Genomic DNA, 27,309 nt, shown 5'->3' with positions numbered 1-27,309 from the left:
CTTTCCCCCCGGATCATGGTGTTGTCGGCTATTCTGTTGATCCAGTTTACCACATTATCATCCAGATTGTGGATATAGATGGCAAACAGCAATGGAACCAGCACCGATTCGTGCAGCACACCACTGGTCAAGGGCCTACAGTCAGAGAGGCAGCCATCTACAAAGACTCTGTAGCTTCTTCTGCGAAACCAATATCTAATCCAGTTTACTACCTCTTCTCGAATGCCAAGCGACTGAAGCTTCTTGACCAATCTCCCATGCGGGACCTTGCTAAAGTCTAAGTAGACAACAGCCACTGCCTGCCTTTATCAACTTTCCTGGTACCTTCCTTGAAAAGCTCTATAAGGTTGGTTAGACACGACCTGCCATACACAAGCCATATTGACTACCCCTTGTATTCTGGTCCCTTAGAATACCTTCCAATAGCTTTGCCACTATTCACCAACCTATAATTTCCTGGCTATTCTTAAGAGTTTCTTAAACAACAGAATAACATTAACTATTCTCCAGTCCTCCAGCACCTCAGCTATGGCTAAGGATGTTGTAAGTATTTCCGCTAGGGCCCTGCAATTTCTCCACTAGTCTCCCATGGGGTCTGAGGGAACAGCTTGTCGGGCCCCGGAGATTTATCTACCTTAATTTGCCTCAAGATTGCAAACACCTCCTCTGTAATCTGTGTCGCCACTGCACTTCCTCACATCTATAGACTCCTGTGGCCATCTCCTGAGTAAATACAGATGCAAAAAATCCACTTAAGACCTCCCTTGCTCTTCATATGTTTGTAGAAGCTCCTACGCTTCTTCACCTTGCCTGCTCAAGCAAGCTCATATCTTTTAGCCCTTCTGATTTCTTCCTTAAGTGTTCTATTGCATTTCTTATACTCAGGTGCCTCAGTTGTTCCTACCTGCCTGTACCTGCTGTGCACCTCCTTTCTCCTAACCAGCTTCTCAGTATCTCTCGAAAACCAAGGTTTTCAAGATCAAATCAAATCTTTTCCAGATCAGGTTGATAGGTTCTAGAAAATCAAGAATCTATCAATCTCCACTTTAAATATACCCAATGATAGGGCCTCTGTAGGCACCTCTGGCAATGAATTCTACAGATTCACCCCCCCTGCTAAGCAAACTGCTGCTAACCACTGTTCTAAATGCATGTCCATCTATTCTGAGGTTGTGCCTTCTGCTCCTAGAAACTGTAGGTTTCAATGTGATTTCCCCCCTCCCCCATTCTTCTAAATTCCAGTGTATAGGCCCAGAACCATCAAATATTCCTTGTATGTTAACCCTTCCATTCCTGGGAGCATTCGTGTAAATGTTCTCTGGACCCTCACTAATGCCAGCACATCCTTAAGGGGCCCAAAACTGCCTACAATACTCCATTCAATACGTCTTCCAGCAATGCAAAATAACATTCTAGAGAAAAATAACATACATGCTAACATGAATTTGCATCCTGCCCTGTAAATAATTTAATTCCCACTCTGCTTGTAAATATCAGATTCAAAACTGCCAAGCTCCCTGCAAGCGTTTGTCACTGCTGCTAAAATGTTTCACCTGCAGATTATTTTGTGAATTTAACAGTATCAAAATTGTGCTTTCTGATGAATAAGCAATTTTTTTAAAGTCCCTTTCATTTCTACAGAGTTTCATTTGTGCGCTGGTATTTCAAGCCCTTTTTATGCAGCAAAAAGTCAGGATGAACGGGGTACTATAATACTACATTTCCTACTTCTCTCTGTTTGCACAGTATTTAACTGTTAACAAAAGTCAAGAAAATGCAACAGAAAAGATGGTGTCCTCCTTCTGTGGAAGGAAGCCCATTGCAGTGCTACTTACCCAGGATAATAGTGGGAAGCATGCGATGGTTTGGCTTGTAAATCAATCTCCCACTCCTCTGTGCATAGCTGTTTGTCTTCTCGTGGCTTCTTTGACCTTTTAAAACGTGCCATTTCCCCACCCCCTCGGGAAGCCCTGCTCTGTCTGTATTTAATGATTGCATGGTGAAGGGACACTCGTTACAAACATTAGGCATTGAGGCAGCTCTTTTCAGCTGTAGTTTCTGTTCTCTCTTCTAAAGCACTGTGTGTCCATTAGTTGTTTCTGGTCTGGTCTTTGAACAGCTGTTTCCTTTTCCCTTGTAGGAAGTTACAGCCGACGTGAAGGAGGGCGCGGCTCAGGCTGGAATGCACAAAACAGCCCCCGGATCATCTACAGTGAAAACAGAGGGGCTCAGGGCAACTTTAACAAAGCACTTCCATCCAGACAGCCGTCTGCAGGTACGACTGTAATCTGTCTACCTGTGCAAGTACATATTTAATATGAGCTGTTTGTTCGTTATGTGCCCTGTCATATGACCTGCCAATCATGATCTTCCATGACCATGATTGTTCTTGGAAAATGTTTCTACAGAAGTGGTTTGCCATTGCCTTCTTCTGGACTGTGTCTTTACAAGACGGGTGACTCCAGCCATTATCAATACTCTTCAGAGATTGTCACATAACCAGGACTTGTGATATGCAATATCTGCTCATACAACCATCCATCACCTGTTCCCATGGTTTCAGGTGACCCTGATCAGGGGCTAAGCAGGTGCTACACCTTGTCCAAGCAAGACCTGCAGGCTAGCAGAGGATAGGAACGCCTTACACTTCCTTTGGTAGAGACGTATCTCCACTCTGCCATTCCTTAACATGAATAGATAAATGAAAATCTAACGAACAGGTGTTGTATACAAACTCATGGATAACTTACTACATAGAAGCGTTTAAACTTCTTATGGCCAGAGACAAAGATAACGATCAAAGATTAGCTTTAGTTGCCGTATATATTTACATGTATTAAGAATCTGCTGTGGTGTGCTGGTCAGGATGTGACTTGCAACAAAAAACAGCATTCGACAGTGATACAGAATAAAGAATTATATAAAAATAAAGTGAGAACTGCATATATGGAATGAAATGTGCATAAATACATAAATATCAGCATATATTTACAATTGAAATAACATTATTAAAAAGTGGTTATTTTAATTTATATATGTGTATATGTTTTGAAAATAATTTGGAAAATATTGATGGTTGGGTTGAGTTTTTCTTCGATCTTGGCAATTTACTTGCAAATGTTTTGTCACCATAGGAGATGACATCCTCAGTGTGCTTTTAATTGTGGTGAGGTGCGTTTAATTGTGGTGAGGTGCGAGCTGCAAATGCATGGCCTTTATATATTTGTCAATCAGCTGATTGGTCATCATGTCAGAAACTCAGTTGTCGGCCAAACTGTGAGAAAACTATCTAAGGATCCCTAAACATCAACTGGCTGTAAAGTGGCATGACCAGCTCTCCTTAGTCTCTACCCATGAAAATCGAGAGGGGCAGAGATTTGACTGGGCATCAGTGAAAGTCGTGGAGCAAGAAGACATGCAGCATGCAAGAGAATTCCATGAGGCGTGGTTTTCTGTGAACAATTCTGTAAACAAACACGTAGATCTTATCTAATTTATGAGCTAATGCAGGCAAAATTACTGAGGCATGAAGTTCACCACACAACCAATCAGTGATGAAATTTCCTCCCCACATCACAATAGAGTTTCTGAAATGACGACCAATCAGCTGATTGATAAGTATATAAAGGCCAAGTATTGAGGACACACCACAATTAACAGCACACTGATGATGTCTTCTCGTATGGTGACGAAACATTGGCAAGTAAATTGCCAAGATAGGAGAACAACTCAACCCAACCATGTATTGCAACTGTATTGCTGCTGCAAAAGAACAACTTCCACGTTGCATCGGTGATAAAAAAAAACCTGATTCTGAGTTTATGAAAAAGTACGTTCCAAAGAGGCTTTTGATATAATTTACACAGTTAAATGATCTATTAACAAAAAGGCATCTCAAAATGGTTAACAACTATAGCATGTTAGAAGTTGTAACATGCTTTACTTGCTGCTCTATTTTAATAATACATGTTTGGCAATCGTTAGCTGACGAGTGTTTGTTGTTCCAGGTTATCGACAGAGTCCCCGTGACCGTGCATCAAGAGGTCGAGGAGCGGGGCCATCGTGGGGAGGAGGTGGCTCCCGAGGGAAGTTCAGTGGAGGAAGTAGTGGAAGGGGAAGACACGTGCGATCATTTACTCGTTAAATGGAGATTTTCTCTTCATCCGTGAACAATTAAATGTTTACCCACTCAAGACGGTGAAGTTGTGAGAGATTCTGTAGTGGAGTACATGGCACTGACGGACCAACGTTTGACACCAGTAAATTCTGGCAGTGAGATTTAGTTGAAAGAAGTGGTTATTTTTGTTGAAAAAATTTGGAAGATGTTGTTCTTTTATAATTGTTGAAATTTTAATAAACTTGATCAAAAAGTTGTATTTCATAATTGATGAGATCCTGTGTATTGAACAAAAGCGGTTTCACGAATTTCATTTGAGCATATTAACACACACAAAATGCTGGAGCAGCTCATGAAGCATCGATGGAAAGGAATAAAGATTTGGTATTTTGGGCCAAGACCCTTCATCAGGTCTGGAAAGGAACCCATTCTCCTCCCTTCTTCCCATAACTTTTGATGCCCTTACGTATGTACCTTGTGTTTATGACTCAGCAATGTACTTTAAAACTGGAAGTTTTTAAAGTAGGACATTTAGTGCATTGGTACGAGATATACTCAAGTGGTAACCACAAGAGATTCTGCAGATGGTGGAAATCCAGAGCAACACACACAAAATGCTGGAGGAACTCAGCAGGTCAGGCAGCACCTATGGAAGGGAATAAACTGTCGAAGTTTCCAGCCGAGGGTCTTCACTGTTTATTCCTTTCCATAGATGCTGCCTGACCTGCTCAGTTCCTTCAGCATTTGTGTGTTATCTCTCTCTCTGGCTATCCATCCCATGGGATGATGATGGTTCCTTTCAGTCAGTCAGTGGGTGCGAGTTGAGGATACCCAACTCCTCAGAAAGGAACAGCGTGTGCGTGAGTGGATTTTACGCGAGTAGGGGGTTGCACAGGTCCAGATCCACCCTTTCGACTTCCCCTCCCGGATCCAGCAGCATGGTGGGGTCCAAGACGGCTGGGGGGAGTTCTGTTGCAGTGAATGGCCAGACCAAGCTTCGATGCAAGGGATGCCCTTTCCGCGCTTCACGGCACGTGTTTGCTAGATGGCCGTTGACCCTACGAGAGGGTTCACCTGCCCTTTGAGAGGTCTTGTTTTCCGTCCTGCAGGGTGTCTAGCCACCCTCCTCACCAGGCAAGCCTGGTGGGGGAGCCGGTTTAGTCGCCGACCACCCGACCATGCGACAGGTAGTACTGGGTTACATGGTACCAGTAGCACTCAGCCGAGTGACCTGACCATAATTTGTGTGTTATACAGAAGGGTCAAAGGTGGGATACTGATGCCTTAAAACCAGTCGCTTTGGGCACATGGAACTTGTCAGCCATGGTTGGTAGCTCATCTAGGAGAAGGAAAACTTGGTTCTCAAACCTCTGATGCCTTATGGCTATACCCACCCTTGGGGAGTAAACCTTGAGGAAGAAATCTGCAGCTAGAGTCCCTAAGGCAGTCCTATGGTGAGTTAAACACTGACTGGCAACTTCTGGGATGCCACTGGTGCCAAACTGTATCAGTCTGTGCTGTTCCTTTGGGTTCATCAGATGTGTGGAGAGGGACAGCTTGCTACATGGGCAACAGCTTCCCTCCATATCGTACTGCCCAAGCTTGCATATCTAGACAGCTAGGATGCAATATCCCAACTAACGGAGGCCAAACTCACTCTCACAAAAGTTTGAGTCTATTTTTTCTCATGTTTATTAGAAGTGGATTGCTTAGGTGACAATCTAATTGCTTAGGATTGAGTAACAAGGGATGAAATGGAACAAACCGGGCAGGAATGCAGAGTCAAGTTTACAACTCGGTCAGTCATGATCTTATGAAGAAGTGGAACGGGCTCCTGGTGTTGAATTCAAGTGTGTGTGTACCACAGGTAATTTCACTCCAGATCCTTGGCCAAGAGTTCAAATTCCAACTTGGCATATTGTAAAACTGAGTTTGATTAATTTGGTGATTTATTGATGAATATTCACTGCAGAATTCTCATTGTCAAAACAGATTCACTAAGGTTCTTTACTTAAGGAAATCTATCACCCACATTACTCCAAACGGACGTGAAATAAATAATGTACCTTTACATCCTCACTGGTGATATCCACATTAACAATTAATAAGAACATTCTTAATTAGAATGTAGTCTTTTCAATGTTTGTGTTGGGCATGTGGCCAAGTGGTTAAGGCATTCCTCTGGTGATCTCAAGGTCGCTAGTTCGAGCCTCAGCTGTGGCAGCATGTTTGTGCCCTTGAGCAAGGTACTTAACCACACATTGCTCGAGTCTGTGCGAGGAGTGGCGCCCCACACAGACTTCCAATCTGCGCCTTGTAAGGCATGGAAATGCCCAACTCAGGCCTCTCATGGTCTTGAGTCGATGTTCCCTCCCTCCTTTTTCAATGATCTTTCATTTTAGCTTGAAACGGTATTATTTCAGTACAACGCAGATTGGAAGAATGCGCAAAGTGGCTGACGGTATATAATTTATTTATTTAAAATACGGTGGTCAATAGATCCTTCCACACCATCCAGCAACTGTTTTAACCCAAGCCTAATCATGGGACAATTTAAAATGACCAATGAACCTACTAACAGGTACGTCTTTGCACTGTGGGAGGAAACCGGAGCACCCAGAAGAAACCCAGGCCGTCACGGGGAGACAGGGTTCCAGGAACTGTAAAGCATTTTGCTAATCACTACACCACCGTGCTGCCCTAGTGCAGGGAAGTGCATGGTCATGAACATTGGTAGAAGGAATAAAGGTGTGGACTATTTTCTAAATGGAAAGAAAATTCAAAAATCAGGTGCAAAAGGAATTGGGAGTCGCGGCGCTGGATTCCCTAAAGGCTGAGTTAGTGCTAAGGAAGGCAATTCCAATATAGCATTCATTTCAAGAAGATGAGAATATAAAAGCAAAGAATGTGATGTTGAGGCTTTATAGGATCATAAGATATAGGAGCAGAATTAGGCCATTTGGCCCATCAAGTCTGTTCTACCATGTCATCACGGTTGATCCAGTTTCCTCTCAGCCCCAGATGCTGGCCTTCTCCCCGTATTCCTTCATGCCCTGAGCAATCAAGAATCTATCAACCTCTGCCTTAAATATACATAAAGGCCTGGCCTCCATGGCTGCCTGTGGCAAAGGATTCCACAGATTCACCACTCTCTGGCTAAAGAAATTCCTCTTCATCTCTGTTCTAAAAGGATGCCCCTCTATTCTGAGGCAGTATCCTCTGGCCTTAGACTCTCACAATATAGGAAACATTCTCCTTGAAAGGATTAACATATCAGGAGCGTTTGATGGCTCTGGTTCTGTACTCACTGGAATTTAGAAGAATGGTGGGGAGAGTCTCATTGAAGCCTACAGAATATTGAAAGGTCTGGATAGAGAGGATGTTTCCTATAGTGGGTGAGCCAAGGACCAGGGGGCATAGCCTCAGAATAGGATATCCATTTAGAATAGAAACGAGGAAAATTTTCAGCCAGAGGGTGGTGAATTTGTGTAATTCATTACCATAGATGGCTGCACAGGTGCATTGAATATATTTATGGTGGAAGTTGATAGGTTCTTGATTAATCAGCGCATCAAAAATTATGGAGAGAAGGCAGGAGAATGGGGATCAGAGGGAGAGGAAGCACTGTAACATAGTGGTTAGCACAACACCCTATGATACCAGTTCCTGCTGCTGTCTGTATGAAGTTGGTATGTTCTCCCCATGACTGCGTGGGTTTTTCTGGGTGCTGCAGTTTCCTCCCACAAAGATGTACCGGTTAGTAGGTTAATTGATCATTCTAAGTTGTCCAGTGACTAGGTTAGGGTTCAATCATAGGATTGCTGGACAGCACGGCTCAAGGAGATGGAAGGGCCTATTCTACGCAGTATCTTAAATAAATAAAATCAACCATGATGGAATGGCAGAACAGACTCAATGGGCTGAATGGCCTAATTCTGCTTCTATATCTTATGGTCCTGGAAGGGTTACCCACAGTGGTAAGGCCGGTGGGAGGGGGGGAGGGTTCCAGATAAAGACTACCTCAGCTGTGAAGCTGGTGGAAGATGAAGACACATCATAACAGCAGTGAAAATGGAGGAAGCTGCAGCAGTGAGGGACCCCAGTCATTTTGCATTCCATGTCACTGGACCCTAACCCAATCTGTCAAGGACCATGTGGTGGCTGTCCATGCATCAGCCTCCCCACATCAAACAAAGTCACACAGTTCCCCATGAAGGGAATCCACCCTAACATCCTGCATACGTGGATCCCATATCATTCTCTACAGCTGCCTGTCTCAACTCAAGTGATCACACTACATCTTAATTTCTGCTCTGAGGATGATATGCATGTAATGTGCCTGGAGTTTTGATATTTAAATTCTTGCATCGTACTGGCCAAGGGTGGTGGTAGAGGCAAAGAGTGGGAATAAAGGGAGCCTTTTCTGGCTGGCTGCCAGTGACTAGTGTTGTTCCACAGGGGGCTGTGTTGGGACTGATTCTTTTTACATTATTCATCAATGATTTGGATAATGGAATTGATAGCTTTGTTGCAAAGTTTGCAGACGATATGGAGATAGGTAAAGAAGCAGGTAGTTTTGAGGAAGTAGAGAGTCTACAGAAGGACTTAGACAGATAAGCAGAATGGGCAAAGTGGTAGATGGAATACAGTGTTGGGAAGTGTATGGTCATGCACTTTGGTAGAAGAAATAAAAGGGTTGTCTATTTTCTAAATGGAGGTAAAATAGAAAAAAACTGAGGTTCAAAAGGGACTTGGAAGTCCTTGTGCAGGATTCCCTAAAGGTTAATTTTCAGGTTAAGTCTGTAGTGAGGAAGGCAAATGCAATGTTAGCATTCATTTCAAGTGGACTAGAATATAAAAACAAGGATGTAATATTGAGACCTTATAAAGCACTGGTGAGGCCTCACTTGGAGTATTGTGAGCAGTTTTGGGCTCTTTAGAAAGGATGTTCTGAAACTGGAGAGGGTTCTAAAGAGGTTCACGCAAATGGCTTGTCAGATGAAGAGTGTTTGATGGCTCTGGGCCTGGTATTCACTGGAATTCCGAAGAATGAGTGGTAACCTCATTGAAACCTATCGAATGGTGAAAGGCCTCAATAAAGTGGATATGGAGAGGATGTTTTCTATGGTGGGAGAGTCTAAGACTAGAGGACACAGCCTCAGAACAGAGGGCCATCCTTTTAGAACAGATGAGGAGTTTCTTTAGTCTGAGAGTAGGGAATCTGTGGAATTCTTTGCCACAGACAGCTGCGGAGGCCAAGTCTTTATGCACATTTAGGACAGAGGTTCATAGATTCTTCATTGGTCAGGGCATGAAGGGATATAGGGAGAAGGCAGGAGATTGTGGCTGAGAGGGAAATTGGATCAGCCATGATGAAATAGCAGAGCAGACTCTTTGGGCCAAATGACCTAATTCTGCTCCTGTATCTTATGGTCTAAGATCACAATTCTTCCTTATTCTGATGTTTGGTCTGAATAATAACGGAACCTCTTGAACATGCTTTTATGCACTGAGTTACTGCCACACGATAGGCTGATTAGACTTTTGCATTAATAGAAAATAGGTGCAGGAGTAGGCCATTCGGCCCTTCGAGCCTGCACCACCATTTATTATGATCATGGCTGATCATCCAACTCAGAACCCCGCCCCAGCCTTCCCTCCATACCCCCTGATCCCCGTAGCCACAAGGGCCATATCTAACTCCCTCTTAAATATAGCCAATGAACTGGCCTCAACTGTTTGAGCAAGTGTGCCTAACGAAGTGGCCACTGAGTACATGTAAAAATGTAAAGAGCTGCAGTCTACAAGGCAGAAGCATTAAAAAGCATCCTCTTACATGTTTGAAATCCAATCACTCTTAATTTATTAGGTTTTATCTTTCAGGAAGACATGACATTCAAGCAACAGTTTTACAAATTTCCCTTAAATACACTGGGTCAACACAGAACACAACACTTCACTGACTGAAGTGACGTCATTGACCAAGTGGTAAGGCCAAGCACAGATCATTCCATTTCTGTTTGCAGAAAACCTGGTCATCAAAAGCAACTTGGGCAAGAATATCAGTTCTGCCCCATCCCTCCCCACCCACCTCCCTCCCGGCACTTATCCATTCGTCCCCCCCATCCCTCCCCACCCACCTCCCTCCCGACACTTATCCATTCGTCCCCCCCATCCCTCCCCACCCACCCCCCTCCCGGCACTTATCCATTCATCCCCCCCATCCCTCCCCACCCACCTCCCTCCCAACACTTATCCATTCGTCCCCCCCATCCCTCCCCACCCACCCCCCTCCCGGCACTTATCCATTCGTCCCCCCCATCCCTCCCCACCCACCTCCCTCCCGGCACTTATCCATTCGTCCCCCCCCCATCCCTCCCCATTGACCTCCCTCCCGGCACTTATCCATTCGTCCCCCCCATCCCTCCCCACATCCCCCCTCCCGGCACTTATCCATTCGTCCCCCCCATCCCTCCCCACCCACCCCCCTCCCGGCACTTATCCATTCGTCCCCCCCATCCCTCCCCACCCACCTCCCTCCCGGCACTTATCCATTCGTCCCCCCCCATCCCTCCCCACCCACCCCCCTCCCGGCACTTATCCATTCGTCCCCCCCATCCCTCCCCACCCACCCCCCTCCACGCACTTATCCATTCGTCCCCCCCATCCCTCCCCACCCACCTCCCTCCCGGCACTTATCCATTCGTCCCCCCCATCCCTCCCCACCCACCTCCCTCCCGGCACTTATCCATTCGTCCCCCCCATCCCTCCCGACATTTATCCATTCGTCCCCCCCATCCCTCCCCACCGACCTCCCTCCCGGCACTTATCCATTCGTCCCCCCCATACCTCCCCACCCACCCCCCTCCCGGCACTTATCCATTCGTCCCCCCCGTCCCTCCCCACCCACCCCCCTCCCGGCACTTATCCATTCGTCCCCCCCGTCCCTCCCCACCCACCCCCCTCCCGGCACTTATCCATTCGTCCCCCCCGTCCCTCCCCACCCACCTCCCTCCCGGCACTTATCCATTCGTCCCCCCCATCCCTCCCCACCCACCTCCCTCCCGACACTTATCCATTCGTCCCCCCCATCCCTCCCCACCCACCTCCCTCCCAACACTTATCCATTCGTCCCCCCCATCCCTCCCCCACCCACCTCCCTCCCGACACTTATCCATTCGTCCCCCCCATCCCTCCCCACCCACCTCCCTCCCGGCACTTATCCATTCGTCCCCCCCATCCCTCCCCACCCACCTCCCTCCCGGCACTTATCCTTGTAGGGGAAACAAGTGCTACACCTGCCCTTACACTTCCTCCCTTACCACCATTCAGGGCCCCAGACAGTCCTTCCAGGTGAGGCATCACTTCACCTGTGAGTCGGCTGGGGTGATATACTGCGTCCGGTGCTCCCGATGTGGCCTTTTACATATTGGTGAGACCCGACGCAGACTGGGAGACCGCTTTGCTGAACATCTACGCTCTGTCCGCCAGAGAAAGCAGGATCTCCCAGTGGCCACACATTTTAATTCCACATCCCATTCCCATTCTGACATGTCTATCCACGGCCTCCTCTACTGTAAAGATGAAGCCACACTCAGGTTGGAGGAACAACACCTTATATTCCGTCTGGGTAGCCTCCAACCTGATGGCATGAACATTGACTTCTCTAACTTCCGCTAATGCCCTTCCTCCCCCTCGTACCCCATCCGTTATTTATTTATATACACACATTCTTTCTTTCTCTCTCCTTTTTCTTCCTCTGTCCCTCTGAATATACCCCTTGCCCATCCTCTGGTTCCCCCCCCCCCCGTCTTTCTCCCCGGACCTCCTGTCCCATGATCCTCTCATATCCCTTTTGCCTATCACCTGTCCAGCTCTTGGCTCTATCCCTCCCCCTCCTGTCTTCTCCTATCATTTTGGATCTCCCCCTCCCCCTCCCACTTTCAAATCTCTTACTAGCTCTTCTTTCAGTTAGTCCTGACGAAGGGTCTCGGCCTGAAACGTCGACTGCGCCTCTTCCTAGAGATGCTGCCTGGCCTGCTGCGTTCACCAGCAACTTTGATGTGTGTTGCTTGAATTTCCAGCATCTGCAGAATTCCTGTTGTTTCAGTTCTGCCTATATTTATTTAAGTGGCAGAAACATTTTCCCCGGAGAGGGTGCACAGGAGATTTAGCAGGATTCTGCCTGGACTGGAGGGCATGTCTAATGAAGAATGCTTGGGTGAGCCAGACCTTTTTGTACAAGGTTGAGTGCTGACTTACTAGGGGTGTACAACATGATAAGAGGTATGGCTAGAGAGGACAGCCAGAAATGCTTGCCCAGGGCTGAAATGGCTAATATGAAGGGGCATAATTTTAAGGTGTTTGGAGGAAAGTATGGTGGGGAGGGCGGGAAAGATGTGCGAGGTTTGTTTTTATTAGACACAGATTTAGTGTTGGGTGTGGAATGCCCTACAAGTGATAGCAGAGGCGATATACAATGGGTATTTGAGAGACTCTTAGAAGGCATACGGATGATAGGAAAAACAGTGATATGTAGGAGGGAAGGGGTTAGATTGATCTTAGAGTGGATTTAAAGGTCAGCATAACATTGTGGGCCAAAGGGCCTGTAATGTATTGTGTCCTATGTAGTACTCAATTAAATGCTGTGTTCTAACTGGGCAAAGCAAAAAAAATTTGAACCCATTTAAAACAAACGAGGGAAATGCATTCATGGCTAATTCAGTAACCCATCATTTAGATAACGGTGACCTCCTTCGGCTTCCGTTTGATGCTTTCCATTCGGTTGGGGGGTCTGACAGCAGTGGTTCTCTTGCTGCCCCCTTCTCCATTGAGAAGCCTGCTCTCTTTATTCCAGCTCTTTAGCAACTCTACTAGCTCCCTCTTCTCCAGTTCGGCTTGTTCCACTTCCTGACGATGCTTCCTTTCTTCGGCCACCAGTGTCCGCATATCCGACATCACACGAGACAGCTGGCTCTGAAAGTACAAGTGGCAGCCTGAAATTCAGCACTATAAATCACTTCACTCCCTTAGTAAAATGTCAAAGAGAAACACCAGAGTGGGTTGGGGAAAGTTGTTAAGAAGGCATGTGGTGTATTGCTCTTCATTGGTCACGAGATTATTTATTGTGTGTATGTGTGTGTGTGTGTGTGTGTATCATTTGATAATAAATTTATTTTGAACTCTGAGGTTATATTACTGCTGTATAAAACTCTGAATGGACTACACTTGGAGTATTGTGTCACCTCATTATAGACAAGAAATGGACTCTTTAGAGAGGGTGCAGAGGAGATTTACCAGGATGCTGCCTGGATTAGAGAGCACGCTTTATGAGGATAGGCTGTGTGAGCTGGGGCTTTTCTTTTTGGAGCAAGGGAGGATGACAGGTGACTTGGTAGAAGTGTACAAGAAGGTAAGAGGCACAGATCGAGTGGACAGCCAGATACTTTTTCACAGGACAGAAATGGCTAATACAAGGGGGCATAGCGTTAAGGTGATTGAAGGGAAGTATAAGGGGGATGTCAGGGGTATGTTGTTTTTTTAAAATACAAAGTGGTAGGTGCGTAGAACACACTGTCGGTGGAATTGGGGCATTTAAGAAACTCTCGGGTAGGCATAGGAATGACAGAAAAATGGAGGGTTATGTAGGAAGGAAGGGTTTGATTTATTTAAAAGTAGGTTAAAAAGTTTGCGCAATATTATGGGCTGAAGGACCTGTTCTGTGTTGTAATGTTCTATGTTCTACAACCAGTAGTAATGTTTTGTATTTTACTAAATATGTGTTTTGTGAAATGCCCTGCAGCCTTTTGAGGATATTGTCCATAAGCACATTAAAAGACCAATGCTGCTCACTTGTTATTAATTTTTCATACCACCTAGTGGCTACTTCCCGACCTAATTCACTGACACAAAATTACTCTTATTCAAACCTAAATGTCATATATCCAAAACTTTTAAGTTGCAGAGTTATTTTGCTTTTGTGCTGAACTCATAGTTATCAAGTATATCACCTTTTGGAGCAAATAAAACTCAAAGCTGTTTTAGAGCTTAGGTTAAAGGAATCCTTAGGAGGCATGATAGAATTCACCCTGCGGTTTGAGATGGCTGTGGAGGCCAAGTCATTGAGTATATTTAAAGCAGAGGCTGGTAATATTTTGATTAGTTAGGTGTGTCAAAGATTACAGGGAGAAGGCAAGAGAATGGGTTTGAGAAGGATAATAAATCAGCCATGATGGAATGGTGGAGCAGGCTCAAGGGGCCAAATAGCCTGATTCTGCTCCTGTGTATTAGAAAATGTGCAAATAAATATTTGTTCAAAGTTTATTTTGGTTGAACACTACATATTGATATTACATATGGTAAATTCATCTAGCCTGCACTCCCAGTGACAATGGGTGCTCAGGATTCTTAACCAGAACTGTATTTGAGTATGGATTCACGTTAATCGAATTATAGTCTACTCCTGATGGGCAAAGGAAATAGAAACATAGAAACATAGAAACATAGAAAATAGGTGCAGGAGTAGGCCATTCGGCCCTTCGAGCCTGCACCGCCATTTATTATGATCATGGCTGATCATCCAACTCAGAACCCAGCCTTCCCTCCATACCCCCTGACCCCTGTAGCCACAAGGGCCATATCTAACTTCCTTTTAAACATAGCTAATGAACTGGCCTCAACAGTTTGCTGTGGCAGAGAATTCCACAGATTCACCACTCTCTGTGTGAAGAAGTTTTTCCTAACCTCGGTCCTAAAAGGCTTCCCCTCTATCCTCAAACTGTGACCCCTCGTTCTAGACCTCCCCAACATCGGGAACAATCTTCCCGCATCTAGCCTGTCCAATCCCTTTAGGATCTTATACGTTTCAATCAGATCCCCCCTCAATCTTCTAAATTCCAACGAGTACAAGCCCAGTTCATCCAGTCTTTCTTCATATGAAAGTCCTGCCATCCCAGGAATCAATCTGGTGAACCTTCTTTGTACTCCCTCTATGGCAAAGATGTCTTTCCTCAGATTAGGGGACCAAAACTGCACACAATACTCCAGGTGTGGTCTCACCAAGGCCTTGTACAACTGCAGTAGTACCTCCCTGCTCCTGTACTCGAATCCTCTCGCTATAAATGCCAGCATACCGTTCGCCTTTTTCACCGCCTGCTGTACCTGCATGCCCACTTTCAATGACTGGTGTATAATGACACCCAGGTCTCGTTGCACCTCCCCTTTTCCTAATCGGCCACCATTCAGAAAATAATCTGTTTTCCTATTTTTGCCACCAAAGTGGATAACTTCACATTTATCCACATTAAATTGCATAGAAACATAGAAACATAGAAAATAGGTGCAGGAGTAGGCCATTCGGCCCTTCGAGCCTGCACCGCCATTTATTATGATCATGGCTGATCATCCAACTCAGAACCCAGCCTTCCCTCCATACCCCCTGACCCCTGTAGCCACAAGGGCCATATCTAACTTCCTTTTAAACATAGCTAATGAACTGGCCTCAACAGTTTGCTGTGGCAGAGAATTCCACAGATTCACCACTCTCTGTGTGAAGAAGTTTTTCCTAACCTCGGTCCTAAAAGGCTTCCCCTCTATCCTCAAACTGTGACCCCTCGTTCTAGACCTCCCCAACATCGGGAACAATCTTCCCGCATCTAGCCTGTCCAATCCTTTTAGGATCTTATACGTTTCAATCAGATCCCCCCTCAATCTTCTAAATTCCAACGAGTACAAGCCCAGTTCATCCAGTCTTTCTTCATATGAAAGTCCTGCCATCCCAGGAATCAATCTGGTGAACCTTCTTTGTACTCCCTCTATGGCAAAGATGTCTTTCCTCAGATTAGGGGACCAAAACTGCACACAATACTCCAGGTGTGGTCTCACCAAGGCCTTGTACAACTGCAGTAGTACCTCCCTGCTCCTGTACTCGAATCCTCTCGCTATAAATGCCAGCATACCGTTCGCCTTTTTCACCGCCTGCTGTACCTGCATGCCCACTTTCAATGACTGGTGTATAATGACACCCAGGTCTCGTTGCACCTCCCCTTTTCCTAATCGGCCACCATTCAGATAATAATCTGTTTTCCTATTTTTGCCACCAAAGTGGATAACTTCACATTTATCCACATTAAATTGCATCTGCCATGAGTTTGCCCACTCACCCAACCTATCCAAGTCACCCTGCATCCTCTTAGCATCCTCCTCACTGCTAACACTGCCACCCAGCTTCGTGTCATCCGCAAACTTGGAGATGCTGCATTTAATTCCCTCATCCAAGTCATTAATATATATTGTAAACAACTGGGGTCCCAGCACTGAGCCTTGCGGTACCCCACTAGTCACCGCCTGCCATTCTGAAAAGGTCCCGTTTATTCCCACTCTTTGCTTCCTGTCTGCTAACCAATTCTCCACCCACACCAATACCTTACCCCCAATACCGTGTGCTTTAAGTTTGCACACTAATCTCCTATGTGGGACCTTGTCAAAAGCCTTTTGAAAATCCAAATATACCACATCCACTGGTTCTCCCCTATCCACTCTACTAGTTACATCCTCAAAAAATTCTATGAGATTCGTCAGACATGATTTTCCTTTCACAAATCCATGCTGACTTTGTCCGATCATTTCACCGCTTTCCAAATGTGCTGTTATCACATCCTTGATAACTGACTCCAGCAGTTTCCCCACCACCGACGTTAGGCTAACCGGCCTATAATTCCCCGGTTTCTCTCTCCCTCCTTTTTTAAAAAGTGGGGTTACATTAGCCACCCTCCAATCCTCAGGAACTAGTCCAGAATCTAACGAGTTTTGAAAAATTATCACTAATGCATCCACTATTTCTTGGGCCACTTCCTTAAGCACTCTGGGATGCAGACCATCTGGCCCTGGGGATTTATCTGCCTTCAATCCCTTCAATTTACCTAACACCACTTCCCTACTAACATGTATTTCGCTCAGTTCCTCCATCTCACTGGACCCTCTGTCCCTTACTATTTCTGGAAGATTATTTATGTCCTCCTTAGTGAAGACAGAACCAAAGTAATTATTCAATTGGTCTGCCATGTCCTTGCTCCCCATAATCAATTCACCTGTTTCTGTTTGCAGGGGACCTACATTTGTCTTTATCAGTCTTTTCCTTTTTACATATCTATAAAAGCTTTTACAGTCCGTTTTTATGTTCTCTGCCAGTTTTCTCTCATAATCTTTTTTCCCCTTCCTAATTAAGCCCTTTGTCCTCCTCTGCTGAACTCTGAATTTCTCCCAGTCCTCAGGTGAGCCACTTTCTCTGGCTAATTTGTATGCTACTTCTTTGGAATTGATACTATCCCTAATTTCTCTTGTCAGCCACGGGTGCACTACCTTCCTTGATTTATTCTTTTGCCAAACTGGGATGAACAATTGTTGTAGTTCATCCATGCAACCTTTAAATGCCTGCCATTGCATATCCACCGTCAATCCTTGAAGTGTCATTTGCCAGTCTATCTTAGCTAATTCATGTCTCATACCTTCAAAGTTACCCCTCTTTAAGTTCAGAACCTTTGTTTCTGAATTAACTACGTCACTCTCCATGTTAATGAAGAATTCCACCATATTATGGTCACTCTTACCCAAGGGGCCTCTCACGACAAGATCGCTAATTAACCCTTCCTCATTGCTCAAAACCCAGTCCAGAATAGCCTGCTCTCTAGTCGGTTCCTCGACATGTTGGTTCAAAAAACCATCCCGCATACATTCCAAGAAATCCTCTTCCTCAGCACCTTTACCAATTTGGTTCACCCAGTCTACATGTAGATTGAAGTCACCCATTATAACTGCTGTAAGATAACATCAAAGATAACATCAAAATCAGCTGGAAGGAATTCAGCATGACATGTAAAAACTGGGAAGACATTGCACTTAGTCGATGCACCCGGAGGAAATCTGTTCAAGAGGGAGCTGCTACAGGAGATCGACCTACTCTGGGCCACAGAGGGCGAGTGGCAGTTGTGAAAGGAGAAACTGAACAAGCAAAGGACCCAACCGCTAACCACAGGCACCACTTACTCTTATCCACCAGAGTACGTGGATCCCGGCTTAGCCTCTACAGCCACCTGAGAGCCCACCAGTAGAACAGGAGCCTCCAATCTTTTTAGGCACTGGTCCCCTACCACTAACCATGGACCGCAGGAGGGGAACTCCTGCCTTAGCACAACGTTGACTGCAGTGATTGCAATACAAATTACATTAGGACACTTTGCCATGCATTTCCAAAGCATTTACAGTCACAGCTACATATCTACTTTCATAAAATGTCTACGAGTAAGCATACTAACTTTAAGCTCCTCGATTTCATTTTGCAGGAAGCTCTCTTTCTGTACCATGTGTCTTCTTTGAGAATCTAAACGGGATTCCATTTCATGCTTTACTTCTTCAACTTTACAAATCATCTCAGACCTTCATGTAAAAAGGAATTAAGGAGAATACTTGAGGTTAGATGTATGTTACCAAAGATGCATCAAGCTTTGACTAGTTTCTGAAGCCATCGCTAAGGATGGTGGGTTAGAATCTACCTTTGTCCACAGCTCCAGTGTACACGTTTCGCAATCTCGTTTCAAACCTCACTACCCAATTACAAGTTTAGATCCCCTTCCATTGCATCTCATCACCGACCAGTTGTAAAACCTGCACTTTTACCCATGTCTTCAATTCCACCAGCAAAATGAAGTTCTTTCTGGTCAATTTCAGCATTGAAGGTTTTTACCTTACCCTTAAATCCTGACAAATCCCAGATGGTCAGTCATGTCAAATCCTTCTGACAGTCGCATTGACATAATAAAACATCCAAAAACTGTTTAAATCAAAGTATATTTATTATCCAAGTATGTATACAACACTGAGAGGAATGTCCACAGGGGTACTCTTCCTGCTGACAGCCACAAAAAAAAAGAAACACCATGGAACCTGTTCAAAAACAAACACCCAAAGTGCAAAGAAAAGAACAAACAGCAGCAAAAAGTGAGTGAATGACACACAGAGTATCAAACATCACACCACAGAGTCCTTGAAACAATCTTGTAACGTTCAGTGTAGTTCAGTTCAGTTCAGTTTGGAATTGTGTCCTCCACTGACTGCAGGCTGCAAAGCCAATCTGCCCCGATCAAAATCACACAAAATAGCAAAAAAAATGACCCAGAAACTAGAAGCATAGATGACATCAACTGCAGAGAAATTGTAAGCAATCAAGATGATAAGAGACATAGACTGAGTGGATAGCCAGCGAGCATGCCCCCCACCGCCCCAAGGCATGCTGTCTTCGGAGTTGGACTGCACCCGATGAATGGGAGCACGAGAAGAAGCAGTGATTTCATTTTGGACCATGTCTGAAGTTTTAAAAAGGCAGTGTTTTGTGGCAGAGTTTGGAGCCGAATGGCACCCAATCAGTGAACGGGATTTATTAGAAAGGGTGAATAAAAATAAGGCGGGGCAAGCAGAGTGGCAATTGTGTGAGTGAGCCAGTGTTGGAGTGCCTTTGGCTCATTAGGCTTGCGTGAGGTAAGTATCTGGTAAGTTTCTTCTCTATTCTTCATTCCTTGTCCATTAGGGCGCAGTTAGTGAAGTGCGAATAGCTCCAGGGACTGTGCTTTGTTGTGTGTGAGATGTGGAATTTAACCAATTTCCCTTGGGATCAATAAAGTATGACTATGACTAATTCTGGGAGATCCTCCAGCCTCCCTGATAACCACGTCAGCACCAGTCTCACCGAGCTGCAGCTCCTCTGAGAACGTGTTAAGGAACTGGAGCTGCAGCTTGATGACCTCTGGCTCATAAGGGAGACTGATGAAGTGATAGAAAGGAGCTCCAGGAAGGCAGTCACCCCTAGGCTGCAGGAGGCAGGTAACTGGGTGACTGTCAGGAAGGGAAATAGGCAGCCAATGCAGGGTACCCCTGCGGCCATTGCTCTCAATAATAATTATACCACTTTGGAAACACAGCAGGCCAGGCAGCGTCTATGGAAAAGAGTATATTCGATGTTTTGGGCGGAGACCCTTCAGCAGGACTGGAGAGAAAAAGATGAGGAGTCAGAGTTCGAAGGTGGGGGCAGGGGAAAAAGAAACACAAGGTTGTTAAGAGTAATTTTTGGGTTTAGGTCATTTACACTTAACAAATGGCTTTGGCCACCAGTCTTTTGTTCCTAAAAGCTGTGAATACCGGAATACCAGTCCATTTGTAACAATGCATTTCCTAAAAGCTGTGAATACCGGAATACCAGTCCATTTGTAACAATGCATTTCCTAAAAGCTGTGAATACTGGAATACCAGTCCAGATGCTGCCGGTGCCTGTGGGATGGATGTAAACCAGAAGGTGTGAGGTTTGCATGTAGTTTCAAAGACAGCATTATCTATACTTTGTAAATATGAATTGTCCTTCATGTTAAGCAGGTAAAATACCAAATAAATGTATTGTGGGTTCAGTTTGGAACAATGGATTCCTGAATATCAGTCCAGAAGCTGGTAGGATGGATGGAATCAGAAAATGTGAAGTTTTGTATGTAGCTTCAAAAGAAATCATCTATACTTTGTAAATATGGATTGCCCTTTGTGTTTAGCAAATAAATATCGAGTCCCACACTGGGCCAGCAGACCTTTCCACCAAAAGCCTCTCGATGCCTGCTGTACACTGTTTTGTCGAATAAAGAAGCTGCTTTGTATCTACCAGTAACTCTCTCCAGTGATTTCATCCACGCCACAACAAAGGCGATAGGTGAAACCGGGAAGGATGAAGTAAGGAGCTGGAAAATTGATAGGTGAAAGAGATACAGGGCTGCAGAAGTGGGAATTGGATAGGAGAGGACAGAAGGCCATGGAAGAAAGAAAGGGGGAAGGAGCACCAGAGGGAGGGAGGTGATAGGCTGGTAAGCAGATAAGGTGAGAGGATGGTAGTTACCATATTACTTATCACCCTGTTACTTATCAAGTGAGGAGCATTTAATGGCTCTGAGCTTGTACTGACTGGAATTCTGCAGAATGAGGGGAGGATCTACCGAGTTGCAAGGCCTCAATAGAGTGGAAGTGGAGTGCATGTGCTCAGTGAGTCTAAGACCAGAGGACTCAGCCTCAGCATAGAGGGATGTCCAGTTAGAATGGAGATCAGGAATTTCTTCAGCCAGAGAGTGGAATTCTTCGCCACAGGCAGCTGTGGAAGCCAAGTCATTGGGTATATTTAAGGCAGATATTGATAGATTCTTGAATAATCAGGGCATGAGGGGATATGGAGAGAAGGCAGAAGATTGAGCTAAGAGGGAACTGGATCAGCCATGATGAAATGGTGGAGCAGACTTGATGGGCCAAATGGGCTAATTCTGTTCCTATATCTTATGGGCTTCTCCTTGCTGCCATCGGGAAGAAGGTACAGGAGAAGTAGGACTCACACCACCGGGTTCAGGAACCCCTCAACAATCAGGCTCTTGAACCAAAGGGGATAACTTCACTCAACTTCACTTGCCCCATCACTAAAATGTTCTCACAACCTATAGGCTCTCTTTCAAGGACTCTTCGTCTCATGTTCTCGATATTTATTGCTTCTTTACTTATTATTATTATTTCTTTTGTATTAGCAGTTTTCTTTTAAAAACTGACTGTCCGCTCAGTTGGGTGCTGTCTTTCATTGATTCTATAATGGTTCTTGGATTTACTGAGTATGCCCACAAGAAAATGAATCTCAGGTTTGTGCATGGTGACATGTATGTACTTTGAATTTTGTACTTTTTTTTATTTGCATCAATGATCAGCACAGTCCAAGGGTTGTGCTGTGGGCAGCCTGTAAAGGTCACTGGGCTTCCGCTGCCAACGCAGCATGCCCACAACTTATTAACCCTTACATGTGTTTGGGATGTGGGAGAAAAGCGGAGGACCTAGAGGAAACCTACGTGGTCATGGAGAGATGTTTAAACTCCCTACAAACAGTGTTGGGAATTGAACCCTGATCATTGGTGCTGTAAAATGTTATGTTAACCACTATGCTACTGTGGTGACCATCTTTTAATCTTTAAATCCAACAGGATAAAATTGATGTTACTGCTAATTTATTAACTGCTGCTGGGGCAGCACCGTGGGGTGGCATTCAGTGCACGAGTGTTGCAAAGATCAGAGTTCAATTCCAGTCGCTGTCTATTCTCCCTGTGACTGCGTGGGTTTCCCCGGATGCTCCGCTTTCTTCCACATTCCAAAGACTTGGGGTTAGTTAGCTGTAGGCATGATATGTGGGCGCTGGAAATGTGGCTACACTTTTTTAAAGATAAAGATCCTTGGACTACGCTGACCTTTGACACACTGTATTTCACTGTACATGTAACATATAAAGCTAATATTTAATCCCATTTATCTTTAATAGCTATGTACTAGAAATCCAGTAATGTTATCAGCCTAGAGTTCCTTATTGTACAGAATACACAGATACACCGAAGGGCTTTCAGCGTGAGAATAAAAATGGGAAAAGTTAACTGGTAGTTCTGATAGTTATAAAAATCCAATGAATACTAAGAATTCAGAATCAAAGTTCTTGATGTGCTAAAGATAATGACCAACAAGGTCAGGATTGTGCAGAGATCCGTTACATACCTTAGCAATTCCAGTTCCGTCCTCAGTTCCGCTATACAGTTGTGCTGAGCGTCATCTGCACTGAGCATGGCGTAACCACAACCATTGGAGCATTCCCGGCTTCGGCATTCACACACTGCCATGTGAGCTTCCAGACCGCGTCGTTCTACTTGAACAGTACAACCTTTGCAGGAAGGTGAATCAACAAATATCGGACAAATGTTAATTGGAATTATAAATATATCATAAAAGAACAATATTGGAACATGCAATCAGTACAGGGGGGGGGGGGAGTAGCATTCAGGACCACAGCAATCTTCTTAAAACTTCTGAAATAGAGTTCAAATCTAATGTCTTAATAAAAGGATTAGCAACAATATCAAGCAACACACATCAAAGTTGCTGGTGAACGCAGCAGGCCAGGCAGCATCTCTAGGAAGAGGTGCAGTCGACGTTTCCTGCTGCGTTCACCAGCAACTTTGATGTGTGTTGCTTGAATTTCCAGCATCTGCAGAATTCCTGTTGTTTGAGCAACAATATCATTTTATGTGACAGGTCTTCTTAACTTGAAAATACAGGGTAAAGGTAACGGAATGCAGTACCCTGTAACCATTTTCAAAAAGTGACTGAGGTGATAACATTTTGCAATTCTGACACCTCAAAGTTCAAATTCAATTTATTATCGATGTATGCCTATGTCACAATATACCACCCCGAGATTCATTTTCTTCGGGCATTCACAATAGAACAAAGGGAAATGATAGAATCAGTGAAAAACTACAAATAACCAATGTGCAAAGGAAGACAAACTGTGAAAATACAACTAAATAAATACATACATGATAAATAACATTGAGAACATGAGTTGTAGAGTCCTTGAAAGTGAGTCTGTCAGCTATGGAATCAGTTCAGTGTTGAGGTGAGAGAAGTTATCCACACCAGTTCAGGAGCCTGATGATTGGAGAGTAATAACTGTTCCAGAACCTGGTGGTCTGGGACCCAGGTCTCCAGTAACTCCTTCCTGATGGCAGTATCGAGAAGACAGCATGACCTAGGTGCTTGTTTCCTTGATGATAGTCACTTTAATTACCTTTTTCTGGCACATATTTACAGAAATGTTCAGTAGTATGGACGCAAAGAAGAAGAGCTAAACTAAGAAATGAAAGTCAAAGTTCCTCACCCGTACCTCCAAGATACATGCTTGACCCAGTGCTGTACTCTCTCTACACACATGATTTTGTGGCTAGGCATAGCCCAAATATCATCTATAAGTTTGCCAATGACACAAATATTGTTAGCAGAATTTCAGATGGTGACGAGGTGGTGTACAAGAGTGAGACATATCAGCTGGTTGAGTGATGTTGCAACAACAATCTTGCACTCACTTAGCCAGAGGGTGGTGAATCTATGGAATTTGTTGCCACGGGCAGCAGTGGAGGCCAAGTCATTGGGTGTATTTAAGGCAGAGATTGATAGGTATCTGAGTAGCCAGGGCATCAAAGGTTATGGTGAGAAGGTGGGGGAGTGGGACTAAATGGGAGAATGGATCAGCTCATGATAAAATGGCAGAGCAGACTCGATGGGCCGAATGGCCGACTTCTGCTCCTTTGTCTTATGGTCTCAACATCAGTGAGACCAAGAAATTGATTGTGGACTTCAGGAAGCGGCAGTTGAACCCATCAGTTCTCATTGAGGGATCAACAGTGGAGAGAGTAAGCAACTTCAAGTTCCTGGGTGTCAACATCTTTGAAGATCTATCCTGGGCCCGACATGTTGACGCAATTACAAAGGCAGATGACAGTGGCTATATTTATTCGGAGTTTAAGGATACTTGGTATGACATCAAACAGAATCAGAAATTTCTACAGTTGTACTGTGAGGAAAATTCTAACTGATTGCAACACTATCTGGTATGGAAGGGCAACTGCACAGTAATGGAAAAAGTTGCACAAGACTGTAATCATGGGCACTAGCCTCCCCAGCATCGAGAATATCTTCTAAAGCAGATGCCTCAAAAAGGTGGCATCTATCATTAAGGATCCCCATCACCAGGGCACTCAATGTTATCAAGATGGTGGTACAGGACCCTGGAGACACACACTCAACATTTCAGGAATAGCTTTTTCCACCTCTGCCATCAGATTCCTTAATGGGTAATGAACCAACAAACATTACCTCAGCATTTTTTCTACTCTCTTTTTTGAACTACATATTTAATTTTTAAAAAAATATTTCTTGTTACAATTTATAGTTTCGTGTATTGCAATGTACTTCTGCTGAAAAACAACAAATTTCATGATATAGGCCAGTGATATCAAACCAGATTCTAATAAAATCCAGTGACACTTACATACATGATCATGTATTGAAAAATATCAAGTATTAATGGTAGTATTTTGGGAATAGATTACTAAAAATAATTAAATATCATGGTTTAGTAAAATGGAAGTCATATTTGGAATTTCAAAATATTACATTAGGATCTATCCTGGGCCCAAATATTGAAGCAATAATGAAGAAGATACGTCAGTGGCTATATTTCATTAGGAGTTTTGGGAGATTTGGAACGTCACCAAAGACACTTGCAAATTTCTACAGATGTACAGTGGCGAGCATTCTAACTGGCTGCATCACCATCTGGTACGGAGGAGCCACTGCTGAGGATCGGTAAAAGCTGCAGAGGGTTGTAAACTTAGCCAGCTCCATCATGAGCACTAGTAACCTCAGCATCCACGGTATCTTCAAACGGCGATTCCTCAAAAAGATGGCATCCATCATTTCAGACGCCCATCACCCAGAACATGCCCTCTTTCCACTGCTACCATCAGGGAGGAGATACAGGAGCCTGAAGACACACACTTAATGATTCAGGCATAGTTTCTTCCCCTCTATTATCAGATTTCTGAACGTCCCAGGAACCTATGAACACTACCTCACTATTTTCCTTTCTTTTTGCACTACTTATTTTTTATATCTTTATTGCAATTCAGAATTTATTTTATTTAGAGATACAGTGTGGAACAGTCCCTTCTGGCCCAAGAAGCCCAGCAACCTGTCTATTTAACCCTAGGCCAATCACGAGACAATTTAGAAACATCGAAAACCTACAGCACAATACAGGCCCTTCGGCCCACAAAGCTGCGCTGAACATGTCCTTACCTGAGAAATTACCAAGGGTTACCCATAGCCCTCTATTTTTCTGAGCTCCATATACCTATCCAGGAGTTTCTTAAAAGACCCTATCGTATCCGCCTCCACCACCGTTGCCGGCAGCCCATTCCACACACTCACCACTCTCTGTGTAAAAAACTTACCCTTGACATCTCCTCCGTACCTACTTCCAAGCAGCTTAAAACTGTACCCTCTCGTGTGAGCCATTTCAGCCCTGGGAAAAAGCCTCTGACTATTCACACGATCAATGCCTCTCATCATCTTATACACCTCTATCAGGTCATCTCTCATCCTCCGTCGCTCTAAGGAGAAAAGGCCAAGTTCACTCAACCTATTCTCCTAAGGCATGCTCCCCAATCCAGGCAACATCCTTGTAAATCTCCTCTGCACCCTTTCTATGGTTTCCGCATCCTTCCTATAGTGTGGCAACCTGAACTGAGCACAGTACTCCAAGTGGGGTCTGACCAGGGTCCTAGATAGCTGCAACATTACCTCTTGGCTCCTAAACTCAGTCCCATGATTGATGAAGGCCAATGCACCGTATGCTTCCTTAACCACAGAGTCAACCTGTGCAGCAGCCTTGAGTGTCCTATGGGCTCGGACCCCAAGATCCCTCTGATCCTCCACACTGCCAAGAGTCTTACCATTAATACTACATTCTGTCATCATATTTCACCTACCAAAATGAACCACCTCACACTTATCTGGTTTGAACTCATCTGCCACTTCTCAGCCCATGTTTGCATCCTATCAATGTCCCGCTGTAACCTCTGACAGCACTCCACACTATCCACAACAGCTCCACCCTTTCATTTAGAATTTACAATGACCATTTCACCTGCTAAATGGTATACCTTTGGAATGTAGGAGGAAACCCACGTCACAGGAAGGACGTACGGACTCCTGACAGAGGTGTCCGAATTGAACTCCAACGCCCGAGCTGTAATAGCGTTGTGATACTGTTATACTTGTGTGGCGGGGTAGAGACACATCCCTACCAAAGGCAGTGTAAAGGCACCCCTTCCTTCTGCTAGCCTGCATGTCACCCTTGGACAAGGTGTAGCCCCTGAACAGGGTCACATGAAGCCAGGGGAGCGGTGGTGGATGGTTGTATGAACAGCTGGTGCCTATCACAAGTCCTGACACCAAGCAATCTCTGAAGGGTATTGATAATGGCTGGGGTCACTTGTCTTGCAAAGACACTGCTCAGAAGGAAATGACAAACCTCTTCTATAAAAAATTTGCCAAGAACAATCATGATCATAAAGACCAGGATCACCAATGTCATTTGACATGGCTCATAATAATGATGAACAATGGCTGTACTACTGCTTCAATACAACAAATTACATGAAACATGTCAGTGATGATAAGAAATACCATTCTTCCCCACAAAGGCAGTAAATGCACTTCCCATTACAGTTTTGTTTATGGAGGAACATTAA

At 44.6% G+C, this 27,309-nt stretch overlaps 2 protein-coding genes across 5 annotated transcripts in view; one reads left to right on the top strand and one right to left on the bottom strand.

Moving 5' to 3' along the window:
- The window catches only part of virma (vir like m6A methyltransferase associated), a 136,739-nt gene extending 132,397 nt beyond the window's left edge, over positions 1-4,342 (top strand). Inside the window, exons 24-26 of one of the 2 annotated variants that reach the window (XM_063067157.1) lie at positions 1,642-1,704; positions 2,141-2,275; positions 4,008-4,342. In XM_063067157.1, coding sequence (XP_062923227.1) covers positions 1,642-1,704; positions 2,141-2,275; positions 4,008-4,144 — 335 coding nt within the window. In that variant the 3' untranslated portion in view covers positions 4,145-4,342. The remainder of the gene's footprint in view (positions 1-1,641; positions 1,705-2,140; positions 2,276-4,007) is intronic. The other variant, XM_063067165.1, reaches the window with a different exon arrangement.
- Positions 4,343-12,036: 7,694 nt separating this feature from the next.
- rnf41l (ring finger protein 41, like) overlaps positions 12,037-27,309 on the bottom strand; it is a 30,646-nt gene continuing 15,373 nt past the window's right edge. For all 3 annotated transcript variants that reach the window (XM_063042488.1, XM_063042484.1, XM_063042492.1), the window contains 3 exons: positions 22,715-22,877; positions 18,430-18,550; positions 12,037-13,093 (listed from right to left, as the gene is read on the bottom strand). In XM_063042488.1, the coding sequence (XP_062898558.1) occupies positions 12,854-13,093; positions 18,430-18,550; positions 22,715-22,877 (524 nt within the window). In that variant the 3' untranslated portion in view covers positions 12,037-12,853. The remainder of the gene's footprint in view (positions 13,094-18,429; positions 18,551-22,714; positions 22,878-27,309) is intronic.

The sequence above is a fragment of the Mobula hypostoma genome, chromosome 1 (genome assembly GCF_963921235.1).
Source record: "Mobula hypostoma chromosome 1, sMobHyp1.1, whole genome shotgun sequence".
NCBI classification, from domain to species: domain Eukaryota; kingdom Metazoa; phylum Chordata; class Chondrichthyes; order Myliobatiformes; family Myliobatidae; genus Mobula; species Mobula hypostoma.
Note: the sequence above shows the minus strand (reverse complement) of the source record. Positions and strands in the feature narration are given on the sequence as shown.